This window comes from Colossoma macropomum, unplaced genomic scaffold, assembly GCF_904425465.1.
Source record: "Colossoma macropomum unplaced genomic scaffold, Colossoma_macropomum, whole genome shotgun sequence".
In the NCBI taxonomy this organism is placed as follows: domain Eukaryota; kingdom Metazoa; phylum Chordata; class Actinopteri; order Characiformes; family Serrasalmidae; genus Colossoma; species Colossoma macropomum.
This window is the reverse complement of record NW_023494793.1, coordinates 35,319,143-35,336,497: the sequence shown is the minus strand read 5'-3', so window position 1 is coordinate 35,336,497 and position 17,355 is coordinate 35,319,143. Positions and strand designations below refer to the sequence as shown.

Genomic DNA, 17,355 nt, shown 5'->3' with positions numbered 1-17,355 from the left:
TGGAATTCCATTGCGTTTTCAAAATGTCTGTATAATTAAATTGTTAAAGCCTAAACAAAGATATTCAGAGTGGTTTGATGTGAAATGCTGCATTCTGGAGAAAACTGACCAAGTCAGAAATGTTCCCTGTAACGATAGGAATATGTTCAATATGATATGTTTAATTCCTCACAGAATGTTATTTCATGAAATGCTTATGAACATATTTTCTGGTCCATAAGACAATTTTTTTTTACTATAGTTCTGGGGCGAAATAGCCCCCAAAGAAAATCTGTATTTTGGGTTATAACTGTTTTGCCATCAACATTACATTTAAACACTCAGAAGACACGTGTAGGTTTACTGGTGTTTTGGGATGGTAAATAAAATGGTTATATTTGTGTCGTAGGCTTTCCGATCCCTGGTTCCCCTCACCACTGTTAAAAAAAAATAAATAAATAAATAACCTGAGCAGTTATGTTTCTCTACAGTGAACCATTTCACATCAAAGCACTCTAAATTACTTTGTTTACATCTTAACAATTGAATTTACACAAGAATTTGGAAAAATACAGCGGGGTCCAAAAGTCTGAACACATTTGAATTCTGGGAAATTCTGGGAAACAGAACATTTTAGAATTCTGAGAAATTTAAAACAGATTTTATGACAAGTAAAATGAAATAATTCATGAATTCTGTTCTGTTTCTAGGTAACTATTCAATATGAAGCGAGTTAGTGACACTATGTTGAGCCCTTTGTATAAAAAAAAACAAACATTTTTTCAGTCTTGTTCCTTCTATTGAAGCTTGTGTTCAGACAAAGTTGGATTTGATTTGCTCATCAGAGGCTTTTACACAAACTTGTGGACTCACTGTCCTTAAAGTAAAAGAAGGATGTCAAATATTAAAAGATTCTGACATTGATGCTGTTTCAAAGACTCTACTTTGCTTTCAAATTGTTAAGCTCACAATAGAACTTGTAATGAAAACCTTTAGATTAAATGAGAAAGGAATGCAAAGCATTTTCTCTAGTGGTCTCAGACTTTTTGACCCCACTGTAGCTGGGATTCTCCTTTAAGCCTTAAATATTCAGTGAAAACATCTGAGCTGTCAGATTTCATTTTCTCTGAAAAGGTTGTGTAGCGGCACTAAAAGTCTTGTAACATTATCAGAAATTGTTTGTTTGTTTTCTGTGACAAGAAAAAGTTAATCACTTTTCAATATGATACATTATTGTCTTCAAATAACTTTGAAATGCCTGTAATGGATTTCATGTCAAAGAAGCACTATATACCTGTTACATAATGAAAATTATATTTTTGCTCCCCGAGTACACAGAAGTTTAGGCATTTAGTTATATCCAATTATGGGGGATGGAGGTGATTGAAGGATTTTTTTTTTCTATGCAGATGCTAAAAAATTCAATTTTTTCTTAAGCATAACTCAACTCGCCTTTAGATGGGCACAATTTTTTTTGAGCAAACAGAATATTGTGCTCCTTGGACATTTTGTACTCCTCAAATACAGCTGAGGTGGTCACCTCTCTGTATAGATGGTATAAAATCTTTCTTCCCCCTTTCTTTTTTTTTCCTTTTCTTTTTTTCTATTTTATTGCACTGTCATCGCCCCCCTTTTTAGATGTCTCGAATAATCCAGGTATATGATGAAGAGAAACAGAGTAATGTGCAGGTAAGCTGTTCGTAACACACACCCATGAAGGGATGGGTCTGCTGCGTTGGCGTCCAAGCCACATGTAGTTTTAACCCCCTTGCTCTAATTCTCTCCTCTCCGTCATCTCTCACTCTTTTCGATCTCTCCGTCCCTATACCCTCCCCCCCCCACCCCACCCCTTCTTTTCCTTCTCCTCCCTTTCTTCTCCCTCATGCAGGCGGACTCGGAGGTAGCCGAGGCAGGCAAGGCCGTGAGTTTGTACTTCGAGGAGAAGCTGGCGGAGATCTACCCTGACCAGAGCTTTCCGGTGGAAGCGGAAAAACGGACTCGGGAAGAGGAAGAGGAGGAGGCCGAAGACGACTCGGACGACGACTTCGTGCAGCCGAAGCGGAAGAGGTTAAAAAACGATGAGAAAGTGTTGCACATAAAGTGAAGAGGAACCTGCAGGAAGGAGGGACTGCAAAAAGAGAGTGTTTTTGGTCTTCCTCACAATCTCCCTCTCGATGTATTATGGCTGGCTGGCTGACCGGTATTCAGATTCCGTGATTATTATTTCACCCTGCTTCGTCATGAAGGGTTGCTATAAATAAGCAAGAATTTTAAAATATGAACCATGAGTCTTGAACTATGAACTTTTCCCTTTTCCCTCTTGGGAGGTAGTCGTCTGAGGATTTTGAGGATTTTGTCTCTGGTCTTTGTCTCATCGGGTGGTACTGACAAGGAAATTAAAAAAAGAACTTGTATTTAAAATGCAGTTTGGTTGGACTGGTTAAGAAACAGCTGGTGGTTTCTTTTCTAAAAATGATCATTTATGACCATGTTTGTAAATCTATTGTGAACTATGCTTTATAAAAGAACTCAAACTCCCGTATGATCTTGTCTTTATGTATGATGAACAAGTATGGCTTACCTGCTCCTGTAATATGTGCATTTGTTTTCCGTTGCAGTTTGCGCTCTCCTGTAAATAACCGACGGCTTTGAGCGGTGAAAATGGACTAAGTCGTCATATTTTTTTTTTCTTCTCCCCCAATAAAGCGGTCACCCCTGTATTTTCTCAAATAGTGTTAATCTCAAACTGTCCTCTCGGATGTATATAAAATGCTTGTATATATAGTTATGAAGTATGTACAAGTTTTGCTACGAAACCAAACAAGATTAAAGCTCTTCGGTGGGGTGCCAGTATCAGTTATCTGTGTATGTATTGACAGGGTGAGATGTGTGCATGTCATGGAGGGAAGACTGAGAGCTGTTCTCTCCATGGTATTCAAATCTGTTATATTACTGTCAGTTTTGCGGCTAAATATGCTGCTACTTGATTGTTCTTCCAGTGACCTCCAGTCTTGGCCAGAGGTGGGTACTACTTCCGTTTACTCAGTTCCTTGTTATGTAGTTTTGATGGATTTTTAATTTTGAGTATTTAAAGTATTTTAAATAATACTTTTATGTCTAGTCTAATACACTACTGTGCAAAAGTCAGAGACCACCCTTCATTTACATAATGGCTGCTTTGACCGGAAATTGTGATAAAAAAAAATCAGCGTCGGGAAGAAAAAAAAGGAGGAAACATTCCTAAAAATTACAAAGAAGCCTCAACTTGTAACTATATATATATTTTCCATTATTTAGTATGTCCACTGTTTGTTATTCCAGCTTCTGTTCTTTTTGGGAGTTTTTTTTTCCTGTAGTTTTTCAAAGAAATCTGCAGGGATCTGTATTTTCTACTCATGATCCAAATAATCCCAAACACATACACTAATGTTGAGATCTGGGCTCTGGGGTGGTCAGTCCGTTGTTCTGCGGACAGCAGCTTCTTTGTTTGATTTGCAAATGTTTTTTTTTTTTTCCTCAGTAAGGTCTTCTTGACAACTGCACATCCTTTCAGACCCATAGAGTCATCTTCTCACAGTGGAAGGATGGACAGAAACACCTCTGGCTTTTAAAGATCTGAAGCAGCTTGATTTTCTCCTCTCTCTCAAAGATGAAAGCTGAAAGTACTGTTTAGTTGATGGGGACAGTTTTACTTCCCTACCAGTTCTTGCACGGTTGTTAGGAGTCTGTTGTTCTCTGAATCTCTCTTCTTTTAATGACTCCTGTTTTTTCACGTATTGTCCTTTAATTTTCCCTTTTTTATTATCCAAGTGTATTATCTTCTATCTAGTCTCTTCTGAAAATGAATGTGTACATAATGACTGTTGTTAATGGATATTAAATGAAGGGTGGTCTCTAACATTGGCACAGAACTGTTTATTTGTGAAGAATGGAATCAGCAATTCACTCAGTTCCAGTTAAGTCCTTCACATTTAGTTAATAATACCTTTTCTGTGTTTATCCTCATTGTCCTCAGTGTTTTGCTGTTACTGATACATCCTGTGATTAAGTTGTGGTGTTTTAGTTCAAACCGAAAGGAGCCCAACAAGAGAATAATAAACTCAGAAACTTCAGTTTCTATGCTAACAGGTGGGTTCACTCACATTTGCGTGGTTTTATGTACCAAAAAAGTGCCATAATTCAGTTTTAACGCAGCCATTTTCCAGCCTCTCTGCCTTAAACAGTGTGTGTGTGTATATGTATATATATATATATATATATATATATATATATATATATATATATATATATAATCCTGTTTAATGTGTATATATATATATATATATAATCCTGTTTAATGTGTATATATATGTGTGTGTGTGTGTATGTATGTATGTATGTATGTATGTATGTAAGTAATGAGCTCTGTTCTGATGGGCTGTCCTGTGTTACGTCATTCGAACGACGCTCAATATAACGTCAGCGTGTGTGGGCGGGGCTAAACCGCTCCGGGCTGAGTAGGTGGATAAGTGTAAATGTTTTTTTGTGGCGTCAAAAAACAAAACAAAGCAAAACAAATGTTCAAAACTGGTTTTTGAGGCTTATTTTACACAAATAATCCGGGGAGTGAATGTTAAATTTTGAAAAGTGTTTACGTAGTTAAAATCAGTCAAACTCGTTCAACTCCTTTGAGGAGTCTAGACTAGCTCATTCGTTGACCTCATGCCTTCTTCTCGTCCTCTTTTCCTGTGGTTTAGTTTTCCTTCTCTTTGCTGTCTCCATTATGCTGAATAGACAGATGTGCAGGTCAGGTGAGAGCAGATCAGCTGATGTCTGTGTCAGCGGCTGAAGGAGACTTAAACTTGCCCAAGCAGTGCTCTGTGAAGTCGGTGGCTAAACTTAAAGCATTTTTATCGTTTGTTGGCAGAGCTTTGGGGACGAGCACGGCGGGCGGTCAGGCTTGCTGACTCTTAGATAAGTCATTGGAAAGACTCTTATATTAAAAAATAATAAAAAATAAAATCCCAGACGAAGCGGAAGTCGGGTCAGGCTTGCTGACTCTTAGGTAAGTCCTTAGTAAGACTCTTATTATATTATATTATTTTTATTATAAAAAATAAGAAGAAAATAATAATTAAAAATAAAATCCCAGACGAAGCGGAAGTCAGCGTCTTATTCCACCTTAAATGGGTCAGTAGTAGTTGCAGCAGTGGGAGCCAGAATGGTACTGCTGCACCATTTAAGGTGGAACGGAAAATTCGTACAAAGAGCTGTATTTAATCTCGTATTAATCTTTTGCCGTACTTTGTAACCTGGCTCCACAGAAGCATGGATTTAGTGGAGGCCACACTGGGGGGTTTCTGTGAAGAGGTTTAATACCCAACACTAGCTACTCTCTTTTCAGGAAAAGTAGCGCGAAGTATTGATATGTGATAAAGAAGTGTGAAAAGACGGTGGCTCGTTTGCTGAAAGAGGCCGACCCCTGTGCTCTAAATTGAGATTATATAATGAATAATGTGGTTTAACAGTGTGAATCATGTTCTCCTCTGTCTAACCTGTTCAAAGTGAAACTGAAAAGCGTTTGCTGAGCTGGCTAGTTTTACTATCAAGTCTTCACCTGTAGTCGTTCATTTCCACAAAAATGTGTTTAAAACTGATACTAAAATTAATAACAGTTAAATATGTTTTTGCAATATAAACGGTCTTCACTTACTGTTTCAACAGACCGTGGTTCTTCCTTCGTGCTGATGACGTACCCCTGACGCCGGCACCAACTGTCCAATCAGAGCTCGCGCAGCGTCCTGTCGCTACAGCCTTGTTTTGAGCAGTTGTTTCTCGTTTGCTGCTGGAACCGGGACGTCGAGGCTGGTCGGTAAGCGGTTTCTATTTCTGCTTAAAATTTACGGTTTTATGACATCCCAGCAGTATGAGTTTTGTTTTAGAGTCTTTCTAGACCGCACACATCTGAACATCAGGGTAAAATCCTTTCAAACTGTGAGTCTTTGGCCTTTTTCCTTCGTTTACCAGCAACATCGCCGTTTGGCCCACGATCGTTTACGTTAATGTAACTGTACCTGGTGCTTCTGCTTGTTAGACTGTCGGCTGAATTATGTGATTGAAGAGGAATTTCACAATTTTTAAAAAACAAATTCTGAATAATTCAGTCCCTGAGATGTTAACAGAGTCTTTCAGAGTGGTTTGACGTGAAATGGCTCAGCGTTCAGAAATCACCGACTCAGATTCCTTTACAGTGGTGCTGATAGGAACCAGGGGTCACCATGTCTACAACACAAATATAGCCATTTTATTTACTGTCCAAAACCACCAGCCAACCTACTCATCCTCTGGGTTTTTATATGTAATGTTGATGTTGGTAAAACAGTGGAAAATCTGAAAAATAAATTTTCTTTGGGGACTGTTTTGCCTTAGAACACCCTGCATGTAAAATAAATGGATTAAAATACATTTTAAGCCAAAACTTTATCACAAAACTATTGAAAAAACAATGTCTCAGGCATCAGGCAGCGTATATCTAGCCACTTAATGTAATAATAGCTTTCTGTGAGGGAGCTTTTAGTGGTGGACATCTGGTTCCTATCACAACCACTGTGAACAGTTCTGACTTCAAGTTTCTGTAGAACAGAGCTTTTCACACCAAACCACTCTGAATGACTTTATTTACGTTTTAACCGTTTAAGTAGAATTTCTGAACATTTTTGAGTCCACGTCTTTTTTGTATCTTACCGAGTCTAAACCAGCTCAAATGCTTGTCACTTTTCCAGTTATGTCGGTTGGGGCTTTTTCTCCTGGTGGATTTCAGTCTGATGGAGATGGAAACTTCAGCATCATCTGCCCTAATGGCACGGCGTGGGTTTGGTACGGACTCCAGGAGTGTGCCCAGGATGCCAGAGACATGGCCAGTGTTATCCTGGGCCTGCTGTCTATAGTCTGCTTCATGGTATCCACTTTCCCGTAAGTACTGCCACCTTGAAGAAATGGGTCAAAATCAAGTTCACACAGTTCCCCTTTTCTCAAACATAATCGCTTGACCAAAAAATGTTTACTTATAAAAAAAATATATATTTTTTATTATATATTTATATATTATATATATTATATTATATGTCATAGTCAATTTTTTCCTACATTTTTTCCTCTCAGTTTTTAGAGTCATTTATAATTAGTTTAGTGATTTTGTTTGAAGTATGTGCTTCTAAAGTAAGATATGATTCAAAATACCACCCAGTAAGTAGGTCATTGTCTTTGCTATCATAAACATCAACTTTGATCAGACCTCACTTTGGAGCAACATTACATGGAAACGTTTGTTTTTCCATCAGTGCCTTTACACAGATTTTAGTGTGTTTTTGTTAAACAAAGTCTTCTAAAGTAAGATACTGTTGACATTTTCCATGGGCTTCTATGGGAAGCCTGTGGAAGGTGTCAACCTTGGCATGGGGGTGGGTTCTCTCTGCACACTGCAGTAAATGCTGTGAGTAGAGAGGCATTTCTGTTTATCACCTCTTTACTGTTTTGTCCCTCTCCATTGGAGAAACACAGGACACTGAAGCTATACAGAAAGAATACTAGAGAATGGGTAGTAATTTTATGCTTAAAAATGAATGAATATATTAAAATGTTCCACTTGACGCTTGTGATGTTTTTATGCTTATGTTGTGTAAGACGATTTAGAAACTGTATACAGTTTTACACAGTGTGGGCGCTTATGGTAAATCTTACATTAGAAGCATGCCTTTTCCCATATACACCAATAAAAAACACAAAAAATCATTTAATAATACTCTGTAAACTTGGAATAAAAGGAACATTTTGAGGGAGAAGTTTTGGTAAACAATACGAACTAAGCGGTATTTTTCTTATGGCGTAAACTTTTTTCCAGAGTTTTTTTTAGAAGGTATATGACTGTGAAGTGCTAAGAAAGTTGTCCATTCCTTTGTTTCTAGACAATACTACAAATCCTGTAGGACAGGGAACATGGACAGTGCTTTATCTATTTGGTTTCTGTTGCTGTGGCTAGCGGGGGACTCGTGTAACCTTATTGGCTCTTTCTTGGCCGACCAGCTTCCTCTTCAGGTAAGGAACAAAACGAATGGTTAATAAAGGGGAATTCGACAGTTCTTGTTCTTGTTCGGATTTCTTTACAGTGGTGGTTATAAGAACCATGAGTTGCAATGTCAACACAATGCAAATATAACTGTTTTATTTACTATTCAAAATGACCAGTGAATCTGCATGTGTTTGTACATGTATTGTTGATGAAATAGTGATAAATCTGAAAACTTAAGTTGTTTGTAACCATTTCTTGTTAACTTTCTGTGAGGGCTCGTTTATAGAGGCATTAATTGCTTCACACATTTGGTTCCTATCACCACCACTGTGAGCAGTTTTTTTTTAGAATGGATCTTTTCACAACAAACCACCCCGAATGACTCTTTACATCATAGTGATTTAATTATGCAGAAAAATTGTAAAAAAAAATTGCATTTAATGGCTTCATATAGGGATTCATGACCTTAAACAGGGATTAATGGCTGTGAGTAATGATTAATGGCCCTGAATAATGATCAATGGCTTTGAGAGTTGAGTTTGAGAAGCAGCTCAATTGTGAGAGAATCTCAAGGAAAACATTATTTCTAACTTGTTTTAATTGATCAGTCAGCACTCCGACTGTTTTCCTTATTGGTATGTTTTTCTTGTCTGTTTGATTTTGCTTGTCTCTCTCATTATCTCTCTTACAGACATACACTGCAGTCTACTATGTCTTTGCTGACCTCGTAATGCTGAGCATGTATTCCTACTACAAGCTGAGGAATAAAATGACAAACCGTGAATTAATAGGTAATTTTAGATTAGCTTTAATTTAAATTTGCCAAAATACAGTAATGTTTGCAATTGCTATGCCTGTTTGTTTTGAAAGTGACAGGACAGGGTGAGCTAAATCCCTCAGTAGAGACTGTCTACTGCTTCTCCCTGACTCTGTATACTGTGGTTCTTTCATCATGTAACTCTCAGTGCGGTGTTGAAGCCACAGGTCACTAATTACTGCACACAGTGGGTGATTATATGAATGTTGGTCCTCTTGAGGGCCCCAAGTCACGCAGTTCATCACCATTCTAGGAGATCAGAAGTGCTGAGCTGTTTTGTCTTCCTGCCTTCATCATTATTCAGCGTCAGTGTTAGGCGCTCTAGGAATGCGCTGATGACAAACTCTGAGCAGCGCTCCTCTGCTTCGGTCTGTAGGTGGAGGCAGAGCGGTGCTGAATGCTGTCGGGGTGCTTTGTCTGCTCGGAGTGTCTGCCTCCTTGATACGACTTCCAGTCTCGTATGAGCAATCGAGGATGGTCTCTGGCTTCAGAGGCCGATCTCTGCTGGCTGTGGATGAACAAATCGGTTCGATACAGGTAAACAGAGGCAGCTGTGTTTCCCTATTCCTTTAAAGCGATCGATCACATTCACTGAACTCTCAATTTGCCAAAGTCTCAAATATCAGTTTAGGGTTTCTGTAATTATCTTGTTAATTATACTGTTGCAAATGCTTTGTGATCATGGTCCAGTGGTTCCCTGACCAGGTTTACTCCTGCCCTGCAGATTCCATTATTTTCTATGCTCTGAAATGCTGAACTTCAACTTAATTAACTTAACTTCAACATTAATTAAGTAATTTTTATATAATTACAGGGCTTGACTTAACAATTAACAATTGTCTGCGACAAATGGAAGTGTTGGTCGGTCTGTCTGTCTGTCTGTCTGTCTGTCTGTCTGTCTCTGTCTTTCTTTTTCCTTCTGTCACTCTCTCTTTTCCTTCCCTCTCTCTGTCTCTGTGTCTCTCTTTATGTGTCTCTCTCTTAGTTCAGTTCTAATTGTAATTTTTATACATCTATGCAAAACTGTCATTTACAGTCACTATTGACCTTTTTTTAAAGTAGACAAGGGATTTTGGCCTTCAGAAAAATACAAGTCCTTGAAAATGCTTAATGTCTAGCCTTGTATTATTTACTGTTTATTATTATTATTATTATTATTATTATCATCATCTCAGGTGGAGGAACTTGGATAACTGAAACTAGGCATAAAGAATGTTAGCTGTTAATCTAATGGGCAGTGACGATACTTGTTCATTATTTACACAATAACTTGATGCTGTGATGATGTCTGTTTTTTATGCTTATGGTTGTTTTGAATTCAAAACCAAACGTCCTGTGGAAGCTTATGGGAGGTCATACTTGTGCTATTTATTACTGTAGCAATACACAAAACTGAATTTATTTTAAAAGATACTGAAAACTAGTAATAACAAGGAAACATTTAAGGAGAAAACACTGGACTATTCCTTTAACATTCCTCCAGTGTTGATCACTGTAGATTTTTATTATGGTAGGGAGAACATGCTGAGTGGTATTTTATTTGTGATAATAATAATAATAAAATAATAATAATAATAATAATAATAATAGGTTCATAAACATTTCAGACACATGCCTGCTGATGGGTCATGTTTTACTATGAACAGGGATTCTGAATTTGAAATTGTCTTCATTTCTGGTCTGGGCTTAATGTATATCTGATAAACTGGTCCTTATTGTTCTGTTCAGGCTTTTACCACAAAGGAGATCATTGGCTTTACAATCGGCTCAGCCTCCTCAATGCTCTACCTGTGCTCCAGGCTGCCACAGATGTACACAAATGTAAGTCACTAGTTTCTAAAAAAAAAAAAATAGGAAGAATTTAATATTCTTTTCTTTGCAGTGATTTAATTTTTTTTATTATTCCCCCTTTTGCCTCACTGTATATCTGACATTAAAGAGGGAAAATGCAGGGCTCCCACGTGGTGCAATTGTGCATGCATTGGCTTTCTGTGAGTTTAATCCCCAGTGATGCCCCAGCTATTAATTGTCGAGAGAGTATAACTGTCCTCTCTCTTGCTCTCTCTGGATGGGTAGGATGGTCATCACTCTCCCTCCAAAACTCAGTGTGATGCTAGTTGAATCGGGTGTCTTTTAGCTGACATAACAGAATTGTTATTCATTGTCGACTACAAGCGTGTTGGGCTGTATTGGTAGTTCAAAAAGATGCATTGGTGCTTCACATGTCTAGGAAAAGGCATGTGTTAGCCTTCATCCTTCCAGCTTGGTAGCATTGTGTGATGGGAGGAGACCTAGATGGTGGGAACAGTTGGCTAAAGACTAAAGAAAATTGGGTACAAATCTGAAAAAGAGGGCAAATGCTACATATGCTTAGTCTGAAATATTTTGCTTGGCCAGGTGTTTTTTCTTCTCTCTCCCTCACTTTGTTGTGTTTTGTCGCTGTCTGCAGTTTCGTCGGAAATCAACAGAAGGTGTATCATACTTCCTGTTTGCTCTGGTCATTCTGGGTAACATCACATACGGGCTAAGTGTTCTGCTGAAGAACCCAGACCGCGGCCAGGGCGAGGGCAGCTACATCGTACACCACCTGCCCTGGCTCATCGGTAGCCTGGGGACGCTCACCCTCGACCTCATGGTATCCTTTTACTCACAAAAACAAATATTGTGCTTAATAGTAAATGGAGATTTTTGGTATTGACAGCTATGTAATCTCTGGAAGCATTTTGGCTGATCTGAAGCTGCTGGTTCACTTTGAATTTACATTCAAAACAGATTAGCCTGGTGTTTACAGTACACAAACAAGACTGCAGTCTAATAAATACTGTGTATGGAGTGACTGGGCAGCTGAAAGCTCTGTAGCTCTACAGCAGTGGCTCTCAAACTGGTCCTCAGGGACCGTCAGACGGTCCACATTTTTGCTCAGTCCCAATCCCCTCCAAATGTACAGGCCCATATGCTGGTGCATGCCCTGCATACAAAGACACTAGGAGAGAACTTGAATGGGTTAAGATGGAGCATTTGAGCAAAATCATAGTTTATAAATGCTTAAACGTTTTTTAATGTAAAAGAATACAATCATTTCCTGAGCACTGAATAGCATCAATTATTTTAATACTGCAGTTATATTTTTGAGCGCTTTTGAACTCTAGTTATAGGAGTTTAAATCAGCACCTCATGTACGTCCATGATGTCTGTGAGCGTGAACAGCCAAAAAGCTGCTCCGCTCACCAACCAGTCAGCACTCAGTAGCAGTAATGTTAGCGTCCTGCTGCCCAAAACCTGTTTGCTGTAGAAAAAATTAAACATACAGGTAAGTTTTCTTTGCTTTTTTAGTGAAATACATCCTTCTGCTTTCTAAAATGAAAGGAAAGTTCTGGGTGAGTGATTAGAAACTTTTTTAACTTTTAACTATTTTAACTTTTCATTGTTAGCTGTTTACTCCTATTTATTGAGGACTCCCTCGCGGGCACTCTTTGGTGTTTTGCAGTCATGTTTTTGATATAACAAGGGAAATAGGAAGTGGCCAGGCTCCTCATAAACCGGCTCTGATGTTATGCCACTGATAACGCCCCAATAAGAATATCCAATAAAGTTAAATGAATTGTTTAATGGAACATATAAACATGGCTTATGATGAATGGAAGGTAGTAGCCTCTGATTAGCATGTCACTGGCATAATGCTAATTGGTTACTGTATGATTTCATTCACTGTTTGCAACATTAGCATTTTTGACAGAACTATTCCTTTAACAATATATTCTTTCTCACCAGTGCATATATTAAAAGTATCTATGATTCATTAGTGCACTTGCCTCTTGTGTACCCTTACTTAACACTAGAAATTCCTGGTTGTGAACACAGAGTGTGCATTAATTCCAGACTTACGCAATCAGAATTAAAACGGATTTTTTTTTTTGCTTAAATGAGCTCTGACCACCTTGGGCTGCCAGTAATTAGTTATTTTGCTGTTGGAGTGGTTGAAATGATGTAGGTGAGTATTGATGTGAATCAACCTTGCCTTACTGAATCCTTTGTTAAAGAGAGACTGAAATTACTCTGAGATTTGAGATTACTCTGTTCCAGCCATCATTATTTCCCCTGACGCCCTTCTCCTCAGATATCTGTGCAGTTTATGATTTACCGCAGGGCTCCGCTGGACAACTGTAATAGAGCAGAAGAGTCTGCTCCTCTTCTGTACAACTGAACCTACGTCCTCTACACCAGTCGTGTTGAGGCATCGAGGCACTCAGGACGCTCTGCTGTGACATTCCCCCTTGATTCGAGCATGAGTGACTGTCCAGAGCGGATTACTTTCTCCTTTTCCTTTTATGTTTTTTTTATTTTTTCACTTTCCACTTTTATTTATAGTAGTTTTATATTTGTGGCGTTTTTGTACCAGATATAGTCTTGGATTGTAGGCTATCGTGTAATTATGGGATATGTTGGCCATGCACAAAATGTTTTTTTTATAATTCAGAACCAAAGGGACTCCTCTTAAACACAAACCCTTTTTGTAGTACTTGTATTGGTTTTGTTCCATTTGTGAACGATATTAACGATGGTGCAATATGTTTCTGTCTGTAGAAAAATGGTGCCTTTACATGGACACTAATTGTCATGTACGATGTTAAAGATCACACAAAATCTTGCTTACATGGTTTACTTTATATTTTGACTTTTATGAATATACTGTGCATTTTAAATGCCTATTTTTAATCACTTGAATTTTTTTGGTAACATCTCTAGGACTTTTTTTTCAGAATCTTTCAAATTTGTTTTATTTTTCTTATTTTGTTTTAGTTTATATGAATTAATTTTGCTGCTCAGTGAAGGCTGCACTGTTTAGTGAATGAAAGTTGTTTGTCAGCCACACATTCTGGGATTTGTTCCTGTCTTAAAAAAAAAGAAGAAAGGAAAAAAAAAAAATACTTAATGAAGACTGATGTGGTCTTTCTGCCAGAGCTCTCTAGTCGCTCAAAACAAATGTCAATTTCACTTGTTTCGTACAAAAGTTTCCTCCGACCACACAATCCGATTAGTTGAAAAGAGTTCTGTTTTTTCAAGCAATCAGACAACCAATACTATGACACTTATTGCTAAGTTAACATCAAGGGTCACTTCACTCCAATGCTGGCCTGTTAAATTTCAGAAAATCTGCAGTTGACTCAGATTCATGTGATGGGAGTCAGTAGCGCTGGTTACACACAATAATTTTCTCAGTTCTCAATTCCAAAAAACAAGACAAAGGCTTCTTTCACACATGCACTTTAATGTAGAAATTTCATGGTAATTAAAAGGGAAAGTGAGAACACGTACTGAAGTCGAAATGCCAGTAAGACTGACAAGGCTGATTACCTGCACACGACTTATTACAATTGCTGCGAAACTGCCAGGAGGGCATATATATGACCACAAGCTGTTGTGTTACCAGGAAAACATTGACTTGTTGGTTAAAGGTGCAGTGTGTAAGATTTAGTGGCATCTAGTAGTGAGGGTTGCAGATCGCAGCCAACTGAGCACCTTCCTGTAATGGAACCGATGGGGTCTGTCAAGTGCCGTTAGTTGTTGGCTGACTTATTAACGTTACACTTTTATCGGCAACAGCTTTCATCAGCTGTAGGCTGATCTCCATAATGTCACCAGCTTTGGTGACTATTTATTTTGAGTGGTCTTTTTGGTAACACTTTACTATAGGGCAAAGTCCATAAGGCTACATGACCCCTACATAAGCTTGTCATATCAACTGACAGAGCCCTACATAAATGTTTATGTATACTTACTCCAATAGGCGTCATTCGTTATAAAGGTTACATTAGCCAGTTTTGATCAACGTTAGCTAAAGTAGCGTTTATGACAGATGACACCTATTGTAGTAAGCATTTATAAACATTTATGTAAGGTTATGTCAGCTGTCAAGACAAGCTTATGTAGGAGTCATGTAGCCTTATGAACAGCACCCTAAAGTAAAGTGTTACTGTCCTCTTTAGGTGAAACAAACACCCAGTGGACCCTCAGTAACATATCAAAAACATATGAGGGTTAGGATTAGGTTTTGGGTTGAGGTTAGTGTTAGGTTTAGGATTAGGTTTTGGGTAAAGTTGTGTAAGGTTAGGTTTTGCGCTATGGAAGTAACATATTAACAACACATCTACTTAACGTAAATAATGTATCAACAGAACATCTACAAGATATTTACTTCAGTGTGTTCAGATGCTTCACTACTGGTACTTCACTGATATGTTGTTGATGTGTTACGGATAATCGTCATTTTTTAGTTTCCAGAGTGAAACTTCAGAGTGTATTTTGTAAATGATTGTAGGGGCCAATCTGCCTCATGAACCTGCGTACTGTATAAAAGCAATGCAGTATTAGCAGCAAAGTAGAACATTTCTGTGGGAGTTTTACCATAAATGTACAATCATATCCATTGTAAGCCACGTTTTATTATACATTTCACATTTAACTTTACTCTTCATTTGTCTTTCTCCAAAGTACAATACAGCCAATCTAGTGCTGTATGTGTTGTGGAAGAATGCATTTTTCAAACAGGCTGTGAAGACAGTAACAGCAGAATATATCACACTGTGGATGTGAGCAAATTTCTATGTGGAATTGAGTCTAAAGATTTGGAGTACATGGAATCAGAGAATCAACTCTTTTTGAGGCCTAGAAATTGAAGCTATTCTGACCTTCTTTGCTTTACTCCTTCCTCTACTTTCCAAAACTGCAATGTCAAAACTTTTTTACGACGGCCAGTTCTTGACTGACCAACCCGTGCTTTGACCACAAGAGTTCTTTCATAACAACCATTGCAGAATTGAGTTGTGTGAACTCCAATCAGTATATACTGAGAAATTGTAGCACAACTCAGAGTCAGAGTACGAATAATGCTGCACTCGCACCACAAACAAGCTAACACTCCGGCACACTGAACTCACCTCGCGTGATAGTAAGATACTATTAAAGTTCATCACTATAATACCAAAACCTGCTGCCCAAACTGTTGGCTACTACTGCTAAAGCCATTAACCACCACATTTGGAGAAGTCCGTGGAGGAGGAACTGTGTGGAGTATGAATTCGATAGATTGCATCATCTTACCTGTTGCTCCTTTAGGCTCCTCATCTGTTTTTCTTTTCCCTTTTTACAGCACTGGATGTTTTTTTCTAAACATGATTAGCCAGTTGTGTTTTCCCAGAGCACTTGTAGAGAGGAGAATTACCACTCTGTAATGTCTAGCGGGTTTCTCTAACGCTAGAGGGTGCTCCCGAGTGAGTCCAAAATGAATAGGTTAAGATGGAGCATTTCAGCAAAATCATAGTTTATAAATGCTTAAACATATTTTTGAGCGCTTTTGAACTTTAATCATAGGAGTTTAAATCAGCACCTTCGTAACATCAGTGAGTGCAAACAGCCATTGAGCTGCTCTGCTCGCCAACCAATCGGCACCCAGTAGCAGTAATGCGAGCATCCTGCTGCCCAAAACCTGTTTGAAGAAACACAGTTTTCTTTGTTTTTTTAGTGAAATACATCATTTTACTTTCTAAAATTAAAGGAAAGGTCTGTGTAAGTGATTAGAAACTATTATAACTTTTCGTTTTTAGCCGTTTGACTCCATTCACCCTCGTTCATTGAGGACTCGCTCGTGGGGACCCTCTGGCGTGTTGCAGTCCTGGTTTTGATATAACGAGGTAAATAGGAAGAGGCCAGGCTCCTCATAAGCTGGCTCTGGTTTTCCCCTTCGCTTAAGAATCTTCGACAACATAATGGTACAGAAATAACCCAGAAGTTGTTAAGGGGCCCCCTGGAGGCCACAAAGCCCTAAGCAACTGCTTCTGCTGCTCATTAGGTAGAGGCAGCACTGATTTTTGTTTATCACAGGGCACGATAGCAGAGAATTTCTAAAATGCCATTCATTTTTCTCAGAGAGAAATCAGCTTAGACCTTGAGTTCTTTATATGGGCGTGATGCGGCCTGCAGAACGATGATACGATTTCAGAGCTCTATTCACTTAGGTGTGAATTCATTACTGAGCCTTCACGTGTAGTGAACTTCACCCTGGGCTCACTCCATTTTTGACCGCTGTGGGTTTTTCCGCAGAAGTCTCTTCCCTGCTCCCCCATGGTTCCTGTCATGGTCGCCTGCCTGTCTGTTGTTCCTGGAAAACACGCTTGTGTTGTTTTTCCTCATTAGCAGCGTCCCTGTCATTAGTGTCCCGTGAGTTAGGAGAGTGGGGTGGAATTTGTGACCCTGAGAATGTCCCCCTTGCTCTTTAGCTAGAGCCCACCCAAGGAGGAAGAGGGTCAGGACAGACTGAATTCTGCAGTGACAGTGAGCGAGTGGGGGAGTGTGTCACGGTGATTGTGAAACCCAGGATGGAGCGAGCGAGGCCGCAGGAAGAGTGGAGAGATAGTGACCGCTCATCCATCAGAGGCTTAACGGGCGCTGTTTATAAATACTGCTCTGCTGGGAATGTCCTAATGAGTCCCACTCATTCACACGCTGCAGCTCT

At 38.8% G+C, this 17,355-nt stretch overlaps 2 protein-coding genes across 4 annotated transcripts in view; both read left to right on the top strand.

Annotated features, from left to right (window-relative positions):
- The window catches only part of trim33 (tripartite motif containing 33), a 31,919-nt gene extending 29,641 nt beyond the window's left edge, over positions 1 to 2,278 (top strand). Inside the window, exons 19-20 of one of the 2 annotated variants that reach the window (XM_036579365.1) lie at positions 1,618 to 1,668; positions 1,868 to 2,278. In XM_036579365.1, the coding sequence (XP_036435258.1) occupies positions 1,618 to 1,668; positions 1,868 to 2,083 (267 nt within the window). In that variant the 3' untranslated portion in view covers positions 2,084 to 2,278. The remainder of the gene's footprint in view (positions 1 to 1,617; positions 1,669 to 1,867) is intronic. The other variant, XM_036579366.1, reaches the window with a different exon arrangement.
- A 2,458-nt stretch (positions 2,279 to 4,736) lies between these two features.
- Positions 4,737 to 13,492, top strand: slc66a1 (solute carrier family 66 member 1). 2 transcript variants are annotated; one of them, XM_036579369.1, is made up of 9 exons: positions 4,737 to 5,023; positions 5,683 to 5,826; positions 6,741 to 6,930; positions 7,923 to 8,052; positions 8,718 to 8,817; positions 9,220 to 9,380; positions 10,572 to 10,664; positions 11,293 to 11,478; positions 12,961 to 13,492. In XM_036579369.1, the coding sequence occupies exons 3-9, from the start codon at positions 6,743 to 6,745 to the stop codon at positions 13,045 to 13,047; spliced, it is 945 nt and encodes a 314-aa protein (XP_036435262.1). In that variant the 5' UTR covers positions 4,737 to 5,023; positions 5,683 to 5,826; positions 6,741 to 6,742; the 3' UTR covers positions 13,048 to 13,492. The 2 variants fall into 2 exon arrangements, with proteins under 2 accessions (XP_036435262.1, XP_036435261.1); XM_036579368.1 differs by having other exon boundaries at positions 5,683 to 5,830.
- The last annotated feature ends 3,863 nt before the right edge of the window (positions 13,493 to 17,355 follow it).